We start from the raw sequence: 22,888 nt of genomic DNA, 5'->3' as shown, positions 1-22,888 counted from the left end.
TTCTCTCCTATTGTCCTATCTATCCAAAGCCAACTAATCTTTCAGGATTATGGAAGACCTCATCAGTCAAGCCACCACAGGAATATCCCCTCTTTCTCTAAATTCCTTTATCACTTACCTGAATTACTCACTCTGTCAATCACATGTTCCTACCAAAAGACTCTACTGAAGTTAGTGTGTACTGACTCTACAAGAAGCAGCAACCACAGGGAAGACAGAAAATTTTTAAGACAGTCTCTGTCCTTAAGCCTCTCAGAATACACTTGAGGTGTGACGAGAGATACATATGTGGAAAGTTATTGTTTCCATCCCTGTCCTTAGGTAAGAGCCAATGAGACAGAGACAGGTAAAAGTCAGGAGCTACTAGAAGAGCTACAATTTGAGAAGGCCTGAGGATTCTCACAGACAGAGAAGGTGGAAATGTGAGAAAAAGTATTGTGTGTGATATAGAAGGGGCTGAGTATGGTGTACAGACGGTGAACAGACTGGAAGAGCAGGTTACTAAATATTACTAATTGACTAATTTTCAAAATATACATATATATATATATATGTATATATATATATTCACTGAGAAGAATCTTCCTTTATTCAAATCCCAAGGAAGGAAAAGTCCATACTGCTGTGGCTTGGCAGGTGTCAACATTTTAAAAAGCATTTATGGAGTTTCTCACTTTACATCAGTAAGAAATTACTGTTCAAGCTTTTGTGATCTGGCTGAAAACACCAGTTCAGGGTCTTGCCAGCAGGAGGATTTGGTGCTACATATCACAGGAAAGTCAGGTTAGTCATAGCAATGGCATTAGTACTCAGTGGAAGGGTAGAAAAACATATAACCTGCTGTTTCTCACAAATCTCTCCCTTCCTGGGAGGCTACAGATGGTTCTGGATCAACCACTGACCTCCAGGCAGGGTTCCCAAATGTTTTGGATTACAGACTCTTATAATGGCTACCTCAGAAGTTAAGCCATCTGGTTTGATGCCATGCACCCACACTGACCCAGAGCCCTCACTCTATGATTAGAAACTGACAGCAGGTAGAGTTAGGGTGGTTCACAAGCTGCCACAATGGCTGACTCATTTCCATGGCTCACCGTGATACTACACTGCAGGCAGCTACCTCAGGCAGATGGAGGGCCTCTGAGGAGTACCCGGCCCTTGGTACTTGGTAGAGGGCACTTCTCAGTCTGACTACTGACAGTCATGGGGTAGCAAACAGCAATGGCATCTCATCCAATCATGTATAAAATCAAGTCTTCAAGGACTACTGCCTTCTGTATTAGTTATAGCTTTCTAGAATTTCATGGAGGGGTAGATTTCCTTATAAACTCAGGAAAATGCTTTCCTTAAGTAAACATTACACCATCTAATAAATTCTGACCCTAAAGCTCAGGCTCCCAAACAGACTCTATTTGCAGGGAAGTATTCTTGATGCTGCTGAAGAAGACTGGGCTTCTAAAGCCAGTCACTTCACTCACTGTTGCTTCAGACAAAGAAAAGCGTAAACAGCCGTCAGCTCTTCACTCTCCACATCACTGCATGACAGTGGCACTGAGAGTTTAGGAAAAATTCTTACTTACCCTCCAGAATATATTTTCCAAGTCAGTTTACTGTCTTAATTTTATTTTACCATAAAGTATATACTATTTTGTAGTACAAAATGTACTATCATAGTGAAGGAGGGCATGCTGAGAAGCAGGCAGAGAAAAAGAACAGTGGAGATCAAAACTGGCAACCTCTGAATTCACAGGGTCAGTAAAACATGAGAGGCTGATAAAAGTTGGCTATCCTTAGAAATTCGAGACCTTCTAGAAAACAAGGTCCATTTCCTGCTCCCGGATAGTGGAGCAATTTTCAGTCAACCACACATTGAGAAGGAGTATAAAAGTAGATCTGATTCCATGTAAGTCCTGTAAAGCAAATGAGGTGTAAGCTAAAAGTTTAGGATGAATGGTGAACAAAGGTGGATTCTGAAATCGAGTCTGGGAAGGGGTGACACAGAGGGGTGACTCAAAACAGGACCTTACACGTGGAGCCAAGGTCCACTTACCATCCACATGTACTGAATTTGATACCACATGATGGAATCAGTTGTAGCATATACTTCCTTTTGGAAGACATATACTCCTTTTTTGGAGACATAGTAGGGCCCTGAAGAGTAAACTCAGGTATGATGAATAGGGCGGTATAAGGGTCATACATTTTTGGAAACCAAAATTGGTTGTTTTAAAGAATGCTCGGCACATAAAGGATGAGCCTTTTTCCATCTGAACTAAATCACGGGAGTCTTGACTATTTTGGATTCCGAACCTTTTTTTAGATCTTTCAGGCTTCGGCAATTCCTATAAGAAGGCATAAAGTCTCTAAGAAGAAGCTACAATCTGTATCTAGGTTAGAGAAGGTGGACGAATTCTGCAGCAGACTCAGACTTGGTGATCTTGATTCAATATAGGAGACCTCAAAGATGGCGGCACTTTTCTTCCTGATGTGGCTGGCCCCTTGCATAAATGACCTGCTACAGCAGAGACAGGGCAGGCAGGCAACATCCAAGATAGTGAGTAGTCGAGAGGGTGAACAACTTATCCCTGTTTGCCCTGGAATTCCCCGGTATTAGTACTGACAGTCCCATGCCCCAGTCCTGAGCAAACTGGAAAGTTTGGTCAGCCAAGTAATAAAAGAGTGTCCCAGAGTCAGCAGTTTAACTTTCTTACTTTGACAGTTTTGGTTTGGGCTATTTCACCAGAAACATGAGCAATTTTAAGATGAAATTGCCTAAAAGTTTGACTTATTGAGGCTAGCCCTTAATATTTAGCCTCAATCAAGATGATTTTGAGTCTTCCATTTTTCAGGTATTTTCTAACAATATAAGTTTGCAGGTGAATATGCTCTGAAGGTCTGGTGGCTACAAAATAAGCACATCGGAACACTACAGTTCTGCCAATCACTTGTTAATAGTTTACCAGAAATATCCAAAGAAATATTTGCACAACTTTTTTTTTTTTGACATGGAGTCTCCCTCTGTCGCCAGGCTGGAGTGCAGTGGCGCAATGTTGGCTCACTGCAACCTCTGCCTCACAGGTTCAAGTGATTCTTCTGCCTCAGCCTCCTCAGTAGCTGGGACTACAGGCATGTGCCACTATGCCCAACTAACTGGTTTTTTTTTTTTTGAGACAAAGTCTCACTCTTGTCCCCGAGGCTGGAGTGCAATGGCACGATCTCAGCAACCTCCACCTCCTGGGTTCAAGCAATTCTCCTGCCTCAGCCTCCCGATTAGCTGGGATTACAGGCACCTGCCACCATGCCCGGCTAACTTTTGTATTTTTAGTAGAGACTGGGTTTCACCATGTTGGCCAGGCTGGTCTCGAACTCCTGACCTCAGGTGATCCGCCTGCCTTGGCCTCCCAAAGTGCTGGGATTACAGGTGTTAGCCACCGTGCCCAGCCCTAATTTTTGTATTTTTAGTAGAAATGGGGTTTCACCATGTTAGCCAGGATGGTCTTGATCTCTTGACCTCGTGATCCACCCACCTCAGCCTCCCAAAGTGCTGGGATTACAGGCATGAGCCCCCATGCCCAGTCTGCACAACTCTTAAAACAGATAAAATCAGGTCGATGGAATTAAGGCTCTTGGCAATTAGGAATTTATCCTGTGAAAAGGACAAAGCTTTAGTGTTCAGCCAAGAAGGAAAGGATCTAAATCTGATGTGGAATGTCTGTGAGCAAGAGGGAATTAAGAGAAATTTAAGTCAAAGATAATGAAATTCTTTTCAGCTTTAACTTGCTATAAATAAATAAGCTGTGCTGGTTCCAGAATTTTTTTTACCTAGGAGGGGCCTAGGGTGGCAATCTGACTGGAAGAGAGTGTGTGAAGTTGCATTTGCCTGATGCTTTAAGATTGAGAAAACACCAACTGTCCATCTCAAAGCTCCTAACCCCAGCCTCTGCATTGGTACTGCCTCTGCAAAGAAACAGCTTTATAACAAGGAGGCAGAAAAGAAAATGGAAGAAGTGGCCGTTTCATATATGGAGTCCCATGCTCTTTAGATCCAGAAAATAACTCCATATATTGCACTATCAGAGAGATTGGAATGAGTGCTTTTCTGTAGTGTACTTCTAATTATTTAATACTTCCTTGGTACACTAGGACAAAAATAGCATATTTTGCATATCTATGACAAATATAGTGTTCGTACACACAGAACTGAGCTCTTATTTGGGGAAGATAAAAGAAAAATGGATATTTACTGTTAAGAAGTATGTACAACAGCAATAGAGAGGGAGTTGGTACTGTTCGAGAGAAAAATCAAAAGTAGATTTGCTCTGCTTTATTAGAAATAATTAGGGGCTAGGTGTGGTGGCTCACACCTGTAACCCCAGCACTTTGGTAGGCTGAGGCTGGAGGATCGCTAGCCCAGGGGTTTAAGACCAGCTTGTACAACATGGTGACACAGGTGAGACCCTGTCTTTACAAATATATTTTTAAAAATTAGCCAGCCATGGTGGTGTGGACCTTTGGTTCCAGACACTTGTGAGGCTGAGATGGGAGGATCTCTTGAGCCCAGCAGGTTGAGGCTACAATGAGCCATGATTGTGCCATTGTACTCCAACCTGGGTAATAGAGTAAGACATTATCTCAAAAAAAAAAAAAAAAAAAAAAAAAAAAAAAAAAAAGAAAGAAAGAAAGGAGAAAAAAAAGAGAAATAACTAGGAAGCACATTTGTGAGGAAACTGATTTTTAAAAAGTGCCTCTAGAAAATTTCCGTAATTAAAAAGCTTGAAAAACTGATCTTTTAAAAATGCCTCCCCACGATGAGTCTCAGAGAAGTAGATCCTCAAATGCTCACTAACCAAGACTGATGGATGACTAATCGGCAGGAAACTAAAGGTTTGGACACATTATGATGAGAACAACATTCCAATTGGATTTTCGTTTGGAGCTTGTACTCCGGTGAGTGAAGAGAAAAAGGGAAAACCACCGGAGATGAATCCATTATGGTCTATGGAAGGGCCACAGGGCTCCTCCCATTCTCTTATGACTACCTGAAGCAGCTTCCAGGTGGACACGTCCAGAGAGGGCACCATGGCATAGGAGAGCCAACCGTAATTTTTGGCTTGGTGTTAGTGGGTATGCCCCTCACCCCTAAGTTTCAGGTGTCTCTCAAATCCACAGAGAACAATAATGTCCAGTTCTTTTTAATACAGGTGGCAGCTGGTTGCAGAAGAAAGTGATTACCTTTGCATCTCTGGGGAAGAAAGTACCCACATACATGTGGCTGTGGTTTTCATCATACTGCCTCCCTTCTCTGGACTCTGCAGGGGCTTCTAGATGTCTCTTGGATCCAGTGAAGACAACTCAACTCTCTGTTTTTCGGCCTATTAGCCAAGTCCTCCATCACACTCCTCCTAAATGCCTTCATCTTTAGCTATAAGACAGCCCATACTGGCAAGCTTGCTAACGAGTGAAAAAGCAGCAGCCTGGCTTCCCACAGGGCAGTATGTACATTTTAATAGCAGGCTTCCAGAGACAGGGCACCTGCTGCCTGTCTCTACTTCCCAACCGGGACCTGGTGATGAAAACTTCAGCCAGGCCCAGAGGGAAGGGTGGAGGCTGTGAACTGCCATTATGCATATGCCTGGGGTTGTCCTGCCTTAATTTAAGACCATAAGCAATCCATCTTCTTCCAGAAACAGGGTAGAGCCTTCCCAGATCAACAAAGCTCTGTCAGAGCTGAAGGTACACCTGATTCCCTAGAGCACCACTGAACAAGCCGGATACAGTGCAGTTTGTTTCTCCTGGGCAGGCATACATGGCGTCTGCCAAAATGAGAACATCGTTCACTTACACCTGTTTATGGAAAACAAGATACAGAATGGCATTGTACTTGAGATTTGGAACCACCAGGAATCCTGTTCTGTCTCCCCAAGTATGCGGCTCTTGATTTGGGGTATATATTCCAGTGATAAAGAAAAGAGACACAAATTCTCATAAAACAAGATGGAACATTTTAAACGGACACAGAAGTTATATGTTGGGGAAACATGGTAGGAAGATGGAAGAAGGGCTCATTCTGGCTAAAGAGGAGTAGGGCGGCAAGTTAGAGAATAGTATCTCAGAACTGATGCTATTTAAGGCAGGGCACAGGGGCTCCCACCTGAAATCCCAGCGCTTTGGGAGGCCAAGGTGGAAGGATGGCTTAAGGCCAGGAGTTTGAGACCAGACTGGGCAACATAATGGGGCTCTGTCTCTATAAAAAAAATTTTAAAAATTAGCTGGGTGTCGTGGTGCCCACCTGTAGTCCCAGCTACTTGGGAGACAGGCAGGAGGATAGCTTGAGCTCAGGAGTTTGAGGTTACGGTGAGTTACGATTGCGCTACTGCACTCCAGCCTGGGCAACAGAGTGAGACTCTGTCTCTTAAAAGCAGAATTGATGCTATTTAAGTTTTCTTATAGGATAAGAGGCATTTTGGTGCTGAGAAAAAAGAGGGGATCTGGGATAGTGGGGAAACAACAGCCCAAAGGTCAGGTACTTCACAGGCAATGAGAGAATGCTGTGAGTAATGAGGCTGGACAGGTAGGTTCATGCCTCGGCTGCTGGCCTGCTTGAGGAAGCCAACTCGAGTAGTATTATGACAGATGGGTAGGTCAGAGGCAGGGAGGTCATAGTACACTTTTGTAAACACCCAAGGGACTGGTAGTTACACGGCTGAATACATACACAAAGCCCCTGAGCTGTATACTTAAGATTTGTATATTTTACTGTATGTAAATGATAGCTTTAAAAAGTACTTAAAAAAAAAAAGCCAAAGGGAGACAGTGCCAGCCTGTCCAGGAGTACGGGGGCTGGGAATAGTTAGAAGAAGACAAGCACACAAGAAAACCAGTCTCTTTACCCTGCAGTCAGGGACCCTCTCCCAGGGTCCTTCCCCTAAAAAGACCACTCTGATGTTTGCTAACAAAGCAAGGGTACCAGAATCAGAAGATGTCCGTGCTGAAGGGCACCATGGGAGACACACCTATTTCATTTTACATAGAAGGAAACCAAGGACCAGAGGGGCTATCATTTTATCCAGGGTTCTGTGGCCAGTTTAGAGGTAGAAGACCTAGGTTTGCATCCTAGTTCAAATTTCAATTCAAAGCTCTTTCTCTGCCCAACTGTTGCCAGCAGCCATCAGGAAATTTGAATGAATGACAGAATTCTGAAGCTATAAAAAAGTCAAACGTGAGTAGACAGGTAGCAGCATGGGTGAATGTTCATGGCAACGTTCATCATGGTTTGGTGAAAGCAGGTTACTAAACAATATCTATCACCGTGATTTTGTGGGGGCAAGTATAAGGAGAAGAAAAACCACAGGGATGATTGCCCACATATTAATAGTGCATTATCTCTGGGTAGAATTATAATTTTTTTTTCATGTGGGAGGTTTTCTGGTAAAAACTGAAAAACCTGTTAGACAAATTCCAAAAGAGCTATAGGGCCAGTGTGGTGGCTCACGCCTGTAATCGCAGCACTTTGGAAGGCAGAGGCGGGTGGATCACGAGGTCAAGAGTTCAAGACCAGCCTGACCAACAGGGTGAAACCCCATCTCTACTAAAAATACAAAAATTAGCTGGGTGTGGTGGCATGCGCCTGTAATCCCAGCTACTCAGGAGGCTGAGGTAGGAGAATCACTTGAACCCGTGAGGCAGAAGTTGCAGTGAACCGAGATTTGAGATCGCGCCACTGTACTCCAGCCTAGGCAACAGAGTGAGACTCTGTCTCAAAAAAGAAAAAAAAAAGAGCTATAACATTTATAGATAATTTTTGTGTGCTCTACCTTTTCCGTTTAAAAAAATGAATATGCATTAAAGTTTTTATTGAGAAAAAAAGATTTGTATGACTATCTAGATTTTTGTCATAATTCCGAACTGGGCGTCTGCTTGTTTCACTAAAAGTAAACACTTCATGAGAACAAAAAATGAATCACTAGGTAAATATTGATCTGTTTCTAAGAGAACAGGAGACATAACATCCCACTGAAGCAAAGTTTTCCTCCAGACATTAAAAGATTAATTTATAATGTATCTTTGGGTAAACCATCTTAAAACAGATTTTCAAATTGACTTTAATGCTGAGGGGGAAAACAGTAATCCCTGCTCCTCGAGCATGCTTTCGATGTTCACCTTTCATCAACTTTTTTTCTATACCAGAACAGTAAGAAGACACGTCCTGATTCCGCGCATGTCATCATAACCAGCTACCCGCGGTCAGGATTACTGACTAATATTCACAGCTTGTTGTAAATCAGTTAACAGAACTTTCCAGCCTAGGCGAGTGCTTGTGAAGGCTGCAGACAGGCTTCCTTGTAGGAAAAAAATCTTCAAAGTCCCAGGAGAAGCACTTTCCCTCATAACAGACGTGTTTCCTGCCCTTAGCTTTCAACACATGGGAGGTTGTTACAGTCATGTGACACAGAAAAAGACTATGGGGGACAGTAGCTTCCAGTGGAGTGACAGAAACAGAAAGAGGGTCAGATGGGAATCAAAGGTCACCCAGGGACTGCCATCATCAGGGGCTGGCCTCTGCCTCAATTCTCTCACTTGTACCCAAGAAAAGTCCCTGTTCACTTCCCCAGAGATAGGAAGGCAGCCAACCTGGTGTCACACTCCAGTTTGAGTTCAGTTTCCCTCTCTGCTACTCCCAGTTTCCTCATCCCTAAAATGAAAGGAAAAATGAATCCAACCTTAAGGCTGGTAAGACTGAATGGCATAACGTCTATGAAAGGTACTCAACAAATTTCAAATGCAGTAGTAACGCGGACAAAAGAGAGTGGTAATGTGAAAACATTTTGGTGATATGAGACATGAACACAGGATACAGTGATTCCTAAAATTAGAATCTAAATCAGAAATAAGAGGTGAGTTGAAGGATGGAGGGGCAATAAAGTGAATCCTTTTGCCCTTTTGTCATTTGTCATGTTCAAGTCAGATTGCTCGGGTGTTTAGAATTTAGCTGCTTAAGTAATGCTCCAACATGCTCTAAGAGGGCTGGTCCTATCATCAAAGGGAGAGGCTTTGGAAGGAAATTGGTTCTGGAGAATTTGTCCCTTCACATACACCTTCAAACCATAGCTAAGTCATAAACAATCATCAGGTTTGCCTTTGACCTAGGCTGACCTCCACCCCTCCCTAGTTCGGGCTTCACCAGGAGAGAGGGTGGCAATCAGCCAATGACCAGGGGGCTCCATGCTGATGCCCCTGGCTCAGGCTGATGCTAATTTTCTAAACACAGCCACGAGGTCCAAGGAGATGGGGCTGGGGATGCACTTCCATAGGAGGAGGTGGGTGGGAGCCATTTCAGTAGAGGTCACACCTTAGACTCATCAAGAAAATGTGCTAGAGAGGGAAAAAAGCAAAGAGAAACTGTTGGGCTTAATGTCTCTGGATTATTTTTAAAAGGAAAAAAAAGAAAAGGAGGTAAAAACTGCCACAGTCAGCTTTCTTTTACACTTTGAACAATTAGTATGGAATCAAACCTTACATGATGTTTTTCTGGAGCCTGGGCAATAGCAGCTTTTGCATGGCTTCCTCCCTCTAATTACTCAGGAACCAATGCTGGGTGGAAATTTGCACTCATCTGCACAGAAACTTGCAGGGTTTTAAATACTTTGGTTTTCAAGAGCTCTCTAAAAATGAGATGACAAAAGAACTGGGTCTAGCAGTCCTACCCAAACTGTAAGCTGAAAGTGAGTGCAAATTTCAGTACCAGTCGAAGTTATTGGTCTAAATTAAGTATTAAAAAAAATTCAGGCCGAGCGCCACGGCTCATGCTTGTAATCCCAGCACTTTTGAGGCTGGCAGATTACCTGAGGTCAGGAGTTCAAGACCAGCCTGGCCAACATGGTGAAACCCCGTCTCTACCAAAAAATACAAAAATTAGCTGGGTGTGGTGGCACGTAGTCCCAGCTACTGGGGAGGCTAAGGTAGGAGAATTGCTTGAACCTGGGAAGCAGAGGTTAAGGTGAGCTGAGATCATGCTACTGCACTCCAGCCCGGGTGACAGAGTGAGATTCTGTCTCAAAAAAAAAAAAAAAAAGAAAGAAAGAAAAAAAGAAACATTCAAAATACGACTATGACAAATACTGGATGATTTTCAAAACATATACCATGCACACCCTTTACAGAGCTGATTTTTAACTGCAAACATTGCATATAAGAACACCATGTCCTTGCTCTTGTGCCTGGCTGTGGAGGCTACTGTAATAAAAAGTCCCCTCAGCAGGGGCAGTTCCAAATTCAATATGATGACATTTATAGTGTCCACCACTATTATGCAATATCTCTCTTGACTTGGGGTCATGACATCACTGTCACAACTATGAGAAAACTGCATAAGAATACCGCACATGTACACCCAAAACACCTAAAGCCCATAATAGTAGCTGTTCACCCTTGGCCAACAGCATGTGAAAGTTAACTAGACAACTACACAAAGCAGGGGCCCAAACTCTCAGATGTTCATTGCCCATTTGTCTGCTCTTAGAAGAGAATCATTTACCCAGTGTCCCCAACAGCCAAAAGAGGTGATGAGAGGTGGTATCAGGATGCAGGGAAGAGCTTCTACCACCATTGGGTCTTAGCAACTGCATTAGTCATGTGCTGAACGGACACACTTGAGGAAGACATCTCTCTGAGTAGCTGCAGCCTGAGAAGGCACAGGCAGAATGGAGTAAGCTTGAAGAAGCACAAAGCGAGTGAAGCAGCATGACAAAAGGAGTGGGGAATTCAGACCCACTGTGCACGAGGCTTGGCCTGAGCCCTGGAGGAAGACACAGTCATTCAGAAGACATCTGTAGGGAAAAAGTGAACACTGCATCTCTTGAAAACAGTATGTGTGACACAGAGTGCAGATTCCCTTCATTTTACAACTACAGTTTCCTCTATCAGAAGCAGAGCCCGCCCCTGCTGCCTCCAAAATACAGATCTGGAGGAAGGTGCAGTGGCTCATGCCTGTAATCCCAGCACTTTGGGAGGCCGAGACGGGCAGATCACTTGAGGTCAGGAGTTCAAGACCAGCCTGGCCAACATGGCGAAACCCCGTCTCTACTAAAAATACAAAAATTAGCCGGGCATGGTGGAGCACACCTGTAATTCCAGCTACTCCAGAGGCTGAGACACCAGAATCGCTTGAACCCGGGAGGTGGAGGTTGCAGTGAGTCGAGATCATGCCACTGTACTCCAGCCTGAGTGACTGAGCAAGACTCTATCTAAAAAAAAATACAGATCTGGGCTTCTATAGGGAAACCTGGTTCACTCAGACAAAGCACTCTCTTTAAGTGCATTCTCTTAGCTAATGCTTGGTACATTTTTCAACAAGGCAGATGGAGAGTACTCAACTAATGGATCTGTGCTTTTTTGCTTATTAATTATTTTGGGTGAGGATAGTTTCTCCATCCTAGAACTGGCAACAAAGCATTCGTTAAAGGACTAGAATATTGTCCAACTTTTCCATATCTGCCTAAAAATGACTACTATTTTCTGCAAAGTCCCTGTCATGGATAATGACATCACACTGTGGAGGAAGGAATGTTTCAGGCAACAGAGATCTGATTCTCTCCTACCCTCCAGGATTCAAACACTAGACTGCAATCAGACTGTGGCTATTTTAACACCAGTGACGCCATATCCCATTGATGCCTTAAGGACACGATGGGAGAAGATTCTTCTTTGAACATCACACAAAGCCAAATACATCAGCAGCTGAGCATACAGAGGGCATGAGGTCTACTCACTCTTTGGTCAGAAGAGGACAGGACTTGAGCAGAAAGCGTGAGAGCCCCGAGTCCTGGAAGTAGAGGTCAGGTGGGGCTGTGGGGCTCTTCAGGTTCAAACACCGGACGATCACGTACAGCACAGCAGCCACTGCAGCCAGCTTCACTCCATCAAACACGGCTGGGAGTTCGGGGGTCTCCAGCATGGCATTCATCTTGATCTGGGGAGCAGAGGCACAGGTCTAAGTTTACAAGCACAGCGAGGACGGGTGGTGCCCACCACCCTACAGACGCATGGTGGGCTAAGAGATACTGCCAGTGACGGTGTGTCACAATTCAGATGTTTCCACAGGCTCCTGACAGGCAGACGCCACCAGCATCTTACAGCTACTAATCAACTGGCCATAATCCAAATCACAAACAGTCTGAGCATGGATAAACTGGGTACTGTGTTTTCTTTTTATAATTTCACAAGCATTTCTAAGATGAGCAAATCAGAAAATTGAAAAATGCTAAGAATAGTGTCCTTTATCGGAGGGGGAAAAATAAGATCAATCAAAGAGGTGGCTGCAGGACTAGGGGTAGCACTTCCAAAAAAACCCGGATTTTTGTTAACAGGTCATCCTTTTGTTTTTTTTCCTCTCTGTAGGCTTAACCTGCACCTGGTGCCCCAGGTGTGTGTTAAATGTTGTGTTTACAGCCTTGAACAGAAACCCGGAAAGGACTGCTGGTGCCACCAGGTGTGGTTGTACTGCTGCTGGCTTCACCCCTTTATTTGCAGAGCAGGCTGAGATAAAGCAACCTCAGCCTGACTCAGCCATCTGCTCCCCACAGGCTCCCCAGCGCTGGAGTCTGGGTCAGACTCAGCCCAGGTCGCAGCGATCCTGGCTCCTAAGGGTTTCAGGAATGAAATAGAGCTCGGCTAGTTTGTTTTGTTTTGTTTTGTTTTTTCCCCCTGCGGAGGCTACCTGACTGTAGCCATTAGTCCAAAATTAGGTTAAAAGTAAACCAAATTGACCACTAGGTCAAAATCTAAAATTGGAATACAGAAAATGTATATGCTTATCTGGCCTTTCCCAAGCTCTCCCAATATTTCTCTTTTGAAGTAACTTTACCTTATATACAACACACACACACACACACACACACACACACACCTCCAAACATATAAAACCAAACATAAGCAATGACAAAAGCAACAGCAACAAAAATCCAGTATTTTCCTTGCTGCTCGGCAGAAAAACAGAACATCAGCTGTTAACCTTAAAAATCAGGGAAATCACAAGCTAATGAAAAAGAGAAAATGGTAACTCTCATAGCCAAGGTAGCTATGGCAACAGCTTCCCCTGGAATGGTTTCAAGTAGCCTCTGCTAACAACAGTCATCATGAGAGCTCTGGTAGCCAGTGCTAGAGACAGGATAGGCAGAACAAAACAATCTCCACCAACTGTGTTTGGGGTATAACCGACTGAACTTTCCTAAGACCTACAGTAAGTCCAGAGAGGACTCAGAAACCCTTTTCTAAACTCGAGGTCACTTTGGCAGAAAATCTCTGGCAGGGATTCCTAATTCAGTAATGAATGGAAGTAAAAGATCACAGCTCCGTAACTAGTCTTCCACCATCAGGGCAAGACAAGGATTTTTAAAAACTTACCTGACACAATTTCAAATCAAGGCTAGACCATGAATATAAACTCAGCTACACTGAACTTCTGTGAGGAGACAGTTTTCCTAAAACTTAACTTCTGGGCTGGGCACCATGGCTCATGCCTGTAATCATGCACTTTGGGAGGCCAAAGTGGGTGGATCACTTGAGCTCAGGAGTTCGAGACCAGCCCTGGCCAACATGGTGAAATCCTGTCTCTACCAAAAATACAAAAATTTGCCGGGCGTGGTGGCACATGCCTGTAATCCCAGCTACTTGGGAGTCTGAGGCAGGAGGATCACTTGAACCCGGAAAGCATAGGTTGCAGTGAGCCAAGATCACACCACTGCACTCCAGCCTGGGGACAAGAGCGAAACTCCGTCTCAAAAAAAAAAACAAACAACTTAACTTCTGGTGACACTTCTCCTCACTCCTGGGGTCATATCCCCTGAAAGCTATCTATAAACCCCTAAAACAAGGATCCTTAACTTGGGGTCTGTGGGTTCCCTGTGGGATCCTACAGTCTAAGAACCCCCTGAAATCATGTGAAAGTTTGTGCACATGAGCAGTTTTCTGGGCAGAGGGTTCGCAGCTTTAATCAGATTCTCTAAAAAAGGTCTGTGGCCTAAAAAAGTACATAGCACTGCACTAAGATGCCCAATAGGTTTAACCTGTGGCTGCCATTCCTCACCTTGTCCAAACCCTGCCACGGATGCCAAACGAAGGCTAAACAAATGTCCAAGATGATGCAGCTTGTTAATATAGGCTTTTAAGTCTCCACATTCTAGTAGAGGACCAAAACTAAAATCCACCAGAAATTCTCTGACTATATGCTGGTAATACAGAACTGAACTAGAAGCTCTTCCTCATCACCTTTGTTGGAAACAGAACAGGGTAATGCAGCAAGTAGTTTCTACCAGTTTCCTTGTTGGTTTGGGGTGGACTTGTTGAATTAAACAAGTAAGTCCTTCCCTTCCCACTTCTATTCACTGCTTCCTAACATAAGGGGAGGAGAAACAAAAATAAGAGTCTCAGCAATACATACCAATGTTACTTATTCTTCCCACTGCAAATACGAATTTTCCTTGAAGAGTTGTACAGTTGGGCCGGTCAGGTCAGATCTCTTATTCAAACAAACCTAAAAGCTAAAAAGATTGGAAGGTAATGTTTTAAAGAACGAAAAAGAAGCAGTTTAATTGAAACGTAAGCACGGTCAAGTTCCTCTGCATTTAAAGTCTTTAGGGAAAAGACAATTTTGTTAATTAACATGTATGCCACACTCTTGAATGTTTGGCCTTTTTAACAAGCCTGCTGCGGGAAGGCTTTGTGAATCCACCAAGACTGACAGGCTCTCTCTGGTTTCTAGGACAAGTTTTCTGCTGTGTTCCTAATTCTGGCTAAAGCCAATTCACACTGCTTTGAACCTTTATCTCACAACATAATCTCCAGAAATGCCTAACAGGACAGGTAACATCTCTGTGTGACCAATGAAATAACTTAGCAAGGCTTGAGATCGAGACAGCACAGCCAGTCGACTTATTTGTTCTCTTCCAAACATACAGCAGGGACAGAAAAAAATATGAGCTGAGAAAAGTAATAGGGCACAGATGGGCTCAAAAACAAAGTACCAGAAACAGAACAGGGCCAAAAGCAAAAGGTAGGGGATTGCATTGCTTGTAGGGTCTGAGTTCAGACCGTGGCCAGAGGCTGGCTGCTGAGAAGCGCCAGAGGCTAAAAGTGCTTGCTGTCAGATGGGGGACCTGAGCTGAGCCTACTGCAAGAAGCTGCTAAAAGATCTATGGCTTCCAAAGCAGCAGAAGCAAAAGAGAGAACATGGGGGAAACAGCCAATGTTTATGCAGCACTATCTACGTGCTAAGCTCTGTTCTTCAAACTTGACATACGGTAGCTCATTTAATCCTTCCTGTACCCTATGAGGTAGATGCTATTATTACCCCATTTTATAGACAAGGTAACTGAGACATAGAAAGTTTAAGTTACTTGCCCAGTGTCATACAGCTGGTGGGTAGAAAAGCCAGCTTTCATAACTGGCCCAAGAGATCCTCCTCTTCATCACCATGCTGTGCTACTTGAAGGCAAGTAGAGAAAGAAAGAGAGGCAAGCAAGAAAATGGATGGTGCAGGAGACACACATGAGACACCAGAGGCTTGCCCAAAGTCAGACAGCTGTAAACAGCAGAGCTAGGATTCAAGCCCAATTTTTTTTTCTGATTCTACCACACCAAAATGACCTCAGAAGAAAAACAAAGCCCGCTGAAGGGAAGAATCAATTAACCTTTAGAACAGTCTTGCCCAGCTTCCAATTATTATCTGTCCCTATTCTGAGACAAATTAGTCATAGAGGACCAGGCTGTGGTGAGGTGGGGCCGGAAGAGCAAAGTCTTCAGCCACATCACAGGCCACCTGACCCCACAGGCTTGGCTGCCAAATGAAAAACAGGGCATGGACCAGATCAAAGATCCTAAACTGGCAGCCCATGGGGCAGGCAGTGTTGCATTCAGCTGGCATTTAAAAAAAATTAATTTATTCATTGCCATATTATTAACACCAGGAGATTTCAGATAAAAATCTAGATTTCTGGTTTCTCTTGGAAATAAAATCAGAAGATTTGGCAACACAGGGCCAGCATTCTCACACGGCAACAATGGACAGAGCTGAGCAGGGCCGCCCTCTTCAGACCCAGCAAGCTCTCTCCAGGTGGCCACAGTCCCCACCACTGCCTATTAGTGGGGACCTCAACACTGATCCCTGGCCCGCTTTAATAATTTATGGTACCTGAATGGTCCCCGTAAGCATCTGAATATGCAACCTTTGGAGAAAAGCATCTAAGGTCCCTTCTAGCCCTGAAAAGGTCTGTGTTGACTGAATATTTGAAAAATATACAATCTATATATATATATATATAAATAAAAAATCCCTAGAAAAAATGATGGAAAGGCAGAGTGGCAACACTGATAGGATAACAAGATGTAGTGCCTTTTATTTATTGATATTTTCATTGAGGTTTATTTATACCTTAACTCTTTCCACAAACTATTTGAGACAGCTTCAAGAAAACACCCTTACTGAATCTATATGCATAGGGAAAGATATGGAAATGTGTAAGACTGGTGACTGCTTTCTGATAGTAACGTCCCCTTCATCCTTAGTAGCAGAAACCTGGGAAATGTGCCCAGCCGAAAAAAAACTACCTACCCCGGCTTCCCTTAGCTAGGTGAGTCCATGTAACTAAATTCTGGTCAGCTCTGGAGGGGTAGATCTAATTTTTGGGAAAGCTCCTTAGAGGGCAGGGAGTTCACCCTTTGTCTGCCCTTTTCCCTTCTTGTGTCCCTGGAATGCAGAAAACATGGCTGCAACTCTTAACAGCCCTCTTGGGCCATGAAGTGACCTTGAAGTCTCTCTAGGAGCCCCATTAAGATGACAGCAGGGCAGAGAGACAGAAATCTGAATTCCTGACAACTTAATGGAGGCACCATATCAGATCTAGACTGCCTATCTCAGGACTTCTTTTACATGAGAGAATGAGCAGTTGAAGCCACTATGACTTCTAGACTGTTTTACTTGGCAATTTCTAAAGATATAGAAGGAAAATTATATATTCAAATCTTTATGAATGCTAAAATCACTGGGTTATAAGAGTATTGGCGACTTTTTTTTTTTCTATTTCCCAAAATTCATAATGACTACAAACATTTTTATTATTAGAACAAAGCTTTAAAATAGCAACTAAGAAAATCTAAGGAGAAATTTTAAAACACTGGAAAGGAAAATATGTATGTCAACATACACAACAATTATGTATGTGATAAAGCTTTAATGCATGTGATTATGCTTTAATTAATTTATCTGAGCTTTCTGACTGTCAGGGGGAAAAGGGAAACCCAGTTAGACCTATGGTTTCCAAAATGGAAAGAGAGCTAACATATATTGTGCTCTTACGCCCAGTGGCATAAGAGATACTCAGTGGAAACAGGGCTTATCTGGCACAGAATTATTTAAAAAAAATGTGGGACTTTATGTAAGGGGACCTTGAGTGATGTGACAGACAATGTCCTCCCACAACTTTTTTTAAATAGCAAATGCAGTAGAGAATTAATTTCCTCAACCCTCAAAAAAATGCCAAGGTTTTAGAATTCAATTCAATTCAGGGAAGGCAATTCTATGAGAGATTTATAATTATTGTGGTCCAACTACACAGCCTCGATCCAAGGTTTCAACCTGAAGTCCTGAGGTACAGGTCAGTTCTGCATGTCCCTGGGGATACTCCCTGGAGTTTCAGCAGGCTTAATTAAGTACCTGACTACCTCCTGTGCACCTAGCACTGTGAAGGTTGGCAGTTAAGTAAATTCTCATTTTAACCAGGGAGAAAAGAAATTTATGTTAAGGCTATCTGTACTTTAGAAGCTTAGATAAAAATCAGTCCAGAAAAAAAAAATTAAGCAAGGAAGTCCTCATGGAGCAGCTAGATCTAGAACCCAGCCTTAGTGAATGAAGTACAGTTGTTCCTCCTTAACTGCAGGTTCAACCAACCACAGATGAAAATTTTGGAAAAAAAAGACAATAAGGCCGGGTGCAGGGGCTCACGCCTGTAATCCTAGCACTTTGCAGGCCGAGGCGGGTGGATCACTTGAGACCAGGAGTTCAAGATGAGCCTGGCCAATATGGGGAGACCCCATCTCTACCAAAAATACAAAAAAATTAGCCAGGTATGGTGGCACGTGCCTGTAATCCCAGGCTGAGGCAGGAGAATCACTTGAACCTGAGAGGCGGAGGTTGCCACACTACCACACTCCAGCCTGGGCAACAGAGTGAGAGTCCGTCTTAAAAAATAAAAAAAAAGAAAATAAGAGAAAAGATAATATAAAAAGAAAAATTTAAATAAAAGCAATACAGTATTTAAATTATTTACATCATTTACTTTATAATAGGTATTATAAGTAATCTAGAGATGATTTAATGTATATAGGAGGATATGCATAGGTTATATGCAAATACTATGCCATTTTATATCAGACTTGATCATCTGTGGGTTTGGTATCTGCAGGGGAACTGGAACTATTTCCCCAAGGATATACAGAAACAACTGTATAAAATGTAGAAGCATGTGTAAGTATGAGTGTGTGCATGTACGTGCATATACATAGGTATTAAGTGAGGAGATAAGTAATTTTAGAAGAAAAATTTTCACATTCACTTTATCTTGCTGCATTTTGTTTTATGGTATTCTTTTTTCCCAAGTCTGACTTGTCATTATGTATTAATATTCTGAACTTGTTCTAGATACAGCAAACTCTGATTCCATTGTATTATTTTGTGTGGCCCTCCCCACTTTCCAGGCAGGTGAAATCCAGTTAAAATGAACATCAGGCAGCCTAGATAGGGAAAAGAAGTCACAGAGAACAGCTGGAGGGCTGGGTATGTCGCAGATGAAAAGGAAGCGTCTCCCTACCCCCACCCCAAACCCAGCTCCACCTTCATGATGGGCTGGGCTTCCTGTGTCCCTGTGGCAATCCCTTCTCTGTCGGCTAGCCCACACCTTCCCTGCCATTTTATGAATGGGATTTAGGTGCTGTAAATGGTAGTCAGAATTCCATTTATAGTCTGCATTAACAAAGGAAACCAAGGTGCTGCCAAATGCCCAACATCTAGTCACCAAAGGAACTCCCAGTGTTGCCCCTGGTCTCTAAGACAAGCTTGACTGGTATTTCCACCAGAGGTGAAGGCCTGAGCTGTGTCTCCCACGCCTCTTTCTGCTCTCCCCTGGCTAAAAGCATTATTTTCAGATGGAGGCACAGATAGAGTGAGAAACCGCCACTGCACTGGGAAAAGCTCCAGTCTGGGGGCTCTGAGACCTGGGTCCTAGTGTCTGCTCTGCCCTTTCCTGGCTGATGACCTTGAATCAAGGCACTTAACCTTTTTGGGCCCTAAAGGCCCCATCTGTAAAATGAGAAGGTTAGATTAGAAGTAGATGATGCCAAAGGTCTCTTTCAGCTAGAAATGTCTGAGATTCTAGGGATAGAATTGCGGTCCTCGGCTAAAGGGAACAGGAAAAAACTATCGCTGTACTTTGTAACAGAAAACGGCCATTTTCCAGCCTACTTCATAGATGATTACACAGTAAAATTCTTAAGAACTAACAACCCTCAGGGCCTTTGTTCTTTCTTCAAATAAATTAAACAGTTATATATTTTCTTTCAGCTGTGCCAATAATTTCATCATATTCATTCCACCTGCATGGGATCGTGATGCTTTCAGCCTTGGAACACCAATATTCACTGACGGGACACAACTTACAGTGCGGAAAGCACGAACAAACAGAGCAGAGAGATCCCAAACAAAGGAAACCCATTATCTGGTGTAGCAAGTTGAATAGGGACCCTCCCCACAAAATTCATGTCCATCTGAAACCAGTGAATGTGACGGTATTTGGAATTGGGTCTTTGCAAATGTAATCAAGTTAAGATGGGGTCGTACTCGTTGGAGGGAGTCCTAACCCCATGACTGGTGTCCTTGGAAGAAGTGAAATCTGGATACAAAGACACAGATACAGAGGGGAGGAGGCCACGTGAAGATGGAAGTGGAGACTGGAGCCACATATCTACAGCAAGCAATGCCAAGGATGGCTGGCAACCATCAGAAGAGGAGACAGGCAGGGAATAGTCTTGCCTTCAGAGCCTAAGGAAGGAACCAACCTTGTAAAACCTGTTTTCAAACTTCTAGCTTCTAGAATGGTGAGAGAATATGCCCAAATTACCTCTCATGACTCAGGAGTTCCACGCTCCTGTCCTTAGTGGCTGAAGGGACCGTTTGCCACTTCCTTCTGAAAGGCCCCTTGTTACTCAGACACGCTCCAATCAATTCAGATGATAGCTAACTGACATGAACACCCACAGATGACTTGTTAACATAATACAAATTGCATTCTGTGAATAAATACTTATCGGCTTGGCTTCTTTGCCTCTGTGATTCAGCTATCAGAACCATCCTTTCCTTTCCCCTTAGCTATCAGCAAAGTGAGAGAGCTCAGAGGACACAGACAGCTGGGGAAGGTGGAGATCTCTCTTCCTTGCAACCCTCAAGGACCTAACATAACAAGCTTTGATTCTTATGGGTCCTAAGGCAAATACCTCTCAAGGAAAACCAAACCAAACCCCTAAAGGATTTCTCTGTTCCAATTCCATCTGGTTGAAGATGTAAATTTCATTTAGGGTCCAGTCCTGCAGTGACACAGCCAGTGCCAAATCCAGCCACAGTGTTTGTCCTGGGGCAAGTTCCTTAATACATAAAGAGCATTTTAAAACAATGCCGGCATACAATACTACCGTATTTTTAATATTTTGGGGTACTACCGCAAAATATTCGCTATTACCATCTCCACTATTAAACTTTCCTCCATTTTGCCTCAGTAAACAACCTAAGTTGACAGATAGAAACGACCACAAAACATACTCCTTCCTAACTGATACACAAGTCTCATTAGCAATGAACTCACTAGCTGATTAACTGCTTGGGCCTCCTCCAATGAGTTTAAAATTAATTCCAGGACATACTCTTCTTGATTCTTCTAAAATGGAACCATATCTTCTAAAATGGAACCATGTTAGACTTAATAAATCACTGGATACTAAGTGGTGATCATCATGTCCCATAAACAGTTCCAAGATGCATTGTTCTTGTTTTCTGTGCTAAAATGCATCCTTGGCAGTGCACAGCTGGAACCCCTGCTCCTGACACCACCCCTCTCCTGCTGAGGGGCTTCTCCTGCCCATGGAAAGACTACCCATTCTTCCCTGCAGGTAAAAATCCCCTCTTGCCTAGCCTGGATCTCCCAGCAAACTGTAATGCCCTGAGATAAAACTTTGTCCCCCAAAGTACCCTGTGAGGATGTCAGGAGAAGGATAGCAGAAGGCCACAGCACACCACCCCAAAAATATGGTCTGTTTCCATCCCATGTCATTCTGATTTTTCAGCCTCTTTGGTGGCAGCTTAGATAAAAGTACAACCCCATCTTAACTTGATTACATCTGCAAAGACCCAATTTCCAAATAAGGTCACATTCACTGGTTTCAGATGGGACATAAATTTTGGAGGGTCACTATTGAACTTGCTACACCAGATAAAAGTGGTCAACCTTAAATGTGGGCAACATGATACCCTTGGAGAGAAAGTAAGGAGGAAATGGGCCACCTTCTCCCCACTTTATCTGCCATTTAACTAAATTAGTCAGAGCCATCATAGGGGGAAAAAAACCATTCTGCAGGGACGAAAACAAGCCCAGATGATTTTGGGGAGAAGGCCTAGCCATCCCCGTCGGAGTTGTGCCTTTGTGTCCTCTGAGTCATTCACTGCCATGGGATGGGAGAGCCTCAGAACATAGCCAGGAGGCTTCGGGAACTGCACAGCCCTGGCGACCCGGCCCTGTTCTCACTCTCGGTAAGGTCTAATGAGGTGAGTGAGCACCTTAGCCAGCAGCTCACAGACCCACCTTTTAGCAAATCGGTGTTGGTCTAGGACCACGTGTCCTCCCACAGAGGGTTCTGTGGAATGGAGTCTTCACGGTGCTCAAATACTCTGGGTTTGTTTGTTTTTGAGATGGAGTTTCGCTCTTGTTGCCCAAGCTGCAGTGCAATGGCACAATCTCAGGTCACTGCAACCTCTGCCTCCTGGGTTCAAGCCTCCGGAGTAGCTGGGATTACAGGTGGGTGCCACCATGCCCCACTAATTTATTGCATTTTTAGTAAAAACGGGGTTTCACCATGTTAGCCAGGCTGGTCTCGAACTCCTGACCTCAGGTGATCCACCTGCCTCGGCCTCCCAAAGTGCTGGAATTACAGGCGTGAGCCACTGCACCTGGCCAATACTCTGGGTTTTAAAAGACCACCTCTCGGCTGGGCACAGTGGCTTACATCTATAATCCTGGCCATTTGGGAGGCCAAGGAGGGTGGATTGCTTGAGCCCAGGAGTTCAAGACTAGCCTGTGTGACATGGAGAAACTCCGTCTCTATTGTTTAAAAGAAAAAAAAAAAGACCTCCTCTCACCACCACCACCACCTCAAGCCAGAAGGGATGGGAAAGCCCTGGAAACAATAGGGCCAATCCTGTTTTCCAGAGATGCTGAGAAACACTGATTTTTGAACATTAACTAACTCAAGCCAGGGACTGCCCTGAAAGGGAGTGGGTTACCATAACAAGGAAGGATAAAGCCCCTGGTTGATCCAGTCCATCTCTTACAAACCAGGTCCTACAAGGTGAAGGGATCATCAAGTCACACACAATTTAGTAGAAGAGAACTGGAGGGATTGACAGATAATTAAATGTATTTACAGCAAGGTTGCCCTTTGTTGTATTCAAGATAAGTCCTTGAAATTGTCTTTCTGTGCAAACCTACTCATGTGATAACAGTTTTATTTAGCCATATTTCTTCCACAAAGTCATAAGGTCACACACTCAATCTGCTGCAATTTCAGAAAATAGTCT

At 43.6% G+C, this 22,888-nt stretch overlaps 1 protein-coding gene and 1 non-coding gene across 8 annotated transcripts in view; both read right to left on the bottom strand.

Annotated features, from left to right (window-relative positions):
• The window catches only part of ABHD2 (abhydrolase domain containing 2, acylglycerol lipase), a 114,393-nt gene that overhangs the window by 74,038 nt on the left and 17,467 nt on the right, over positions 1-22,888 (bottom strand). For all 7 annotated transcript variants that reach the window (XM_055098950.2, XM_055098948.2, XM_055098946.2 and 4 more), the window contains 2 exons: positions 14,438-14,537; positions 11,769-11,968 (listed from right to left, as the gene is read on the bottom strand). In XM_055098950.2, coding sequence (XP_054954925.1) covers positions 11,769-11,962 — 194 coding nt within the window. In that variant the 5' untranslated portion in view covers positions 11,963-11,968; positions 14,438-14,537. The remainder of the gene's footprint in view (positions 1-11,768; positions 11,969-14,437; positions 14,538-22,888) is intronic.
• LOC112437231 (U7 small nuclear RNA) lies at positions 7,417-7,478 on the bottom strand. Its single transcript, XR_003025867.2, has one exon. It is a non-coding gene; the product is annotated as a U7 small nuclear RNA (small nuclear RNA).

This window comes from Pan paniscus, chromosome 16, assembly GCF_029289425.2.
Source record: "Pan paniscus chromosome 16, NHGRI_mPanPan1-v2.0_pri, whole genome shotgun sequence".
Lineage (NCBI taxonomy): Eukaryota > Metazoa > Chordata > Mammalia > Primates > Hominidae > Pan > Pan paniscus.
The sequence above is the reverse complement of the archived record's forward strand: the minus strand, read 5'-3'. Positions and strand labels throughout refer to the sequence as shown.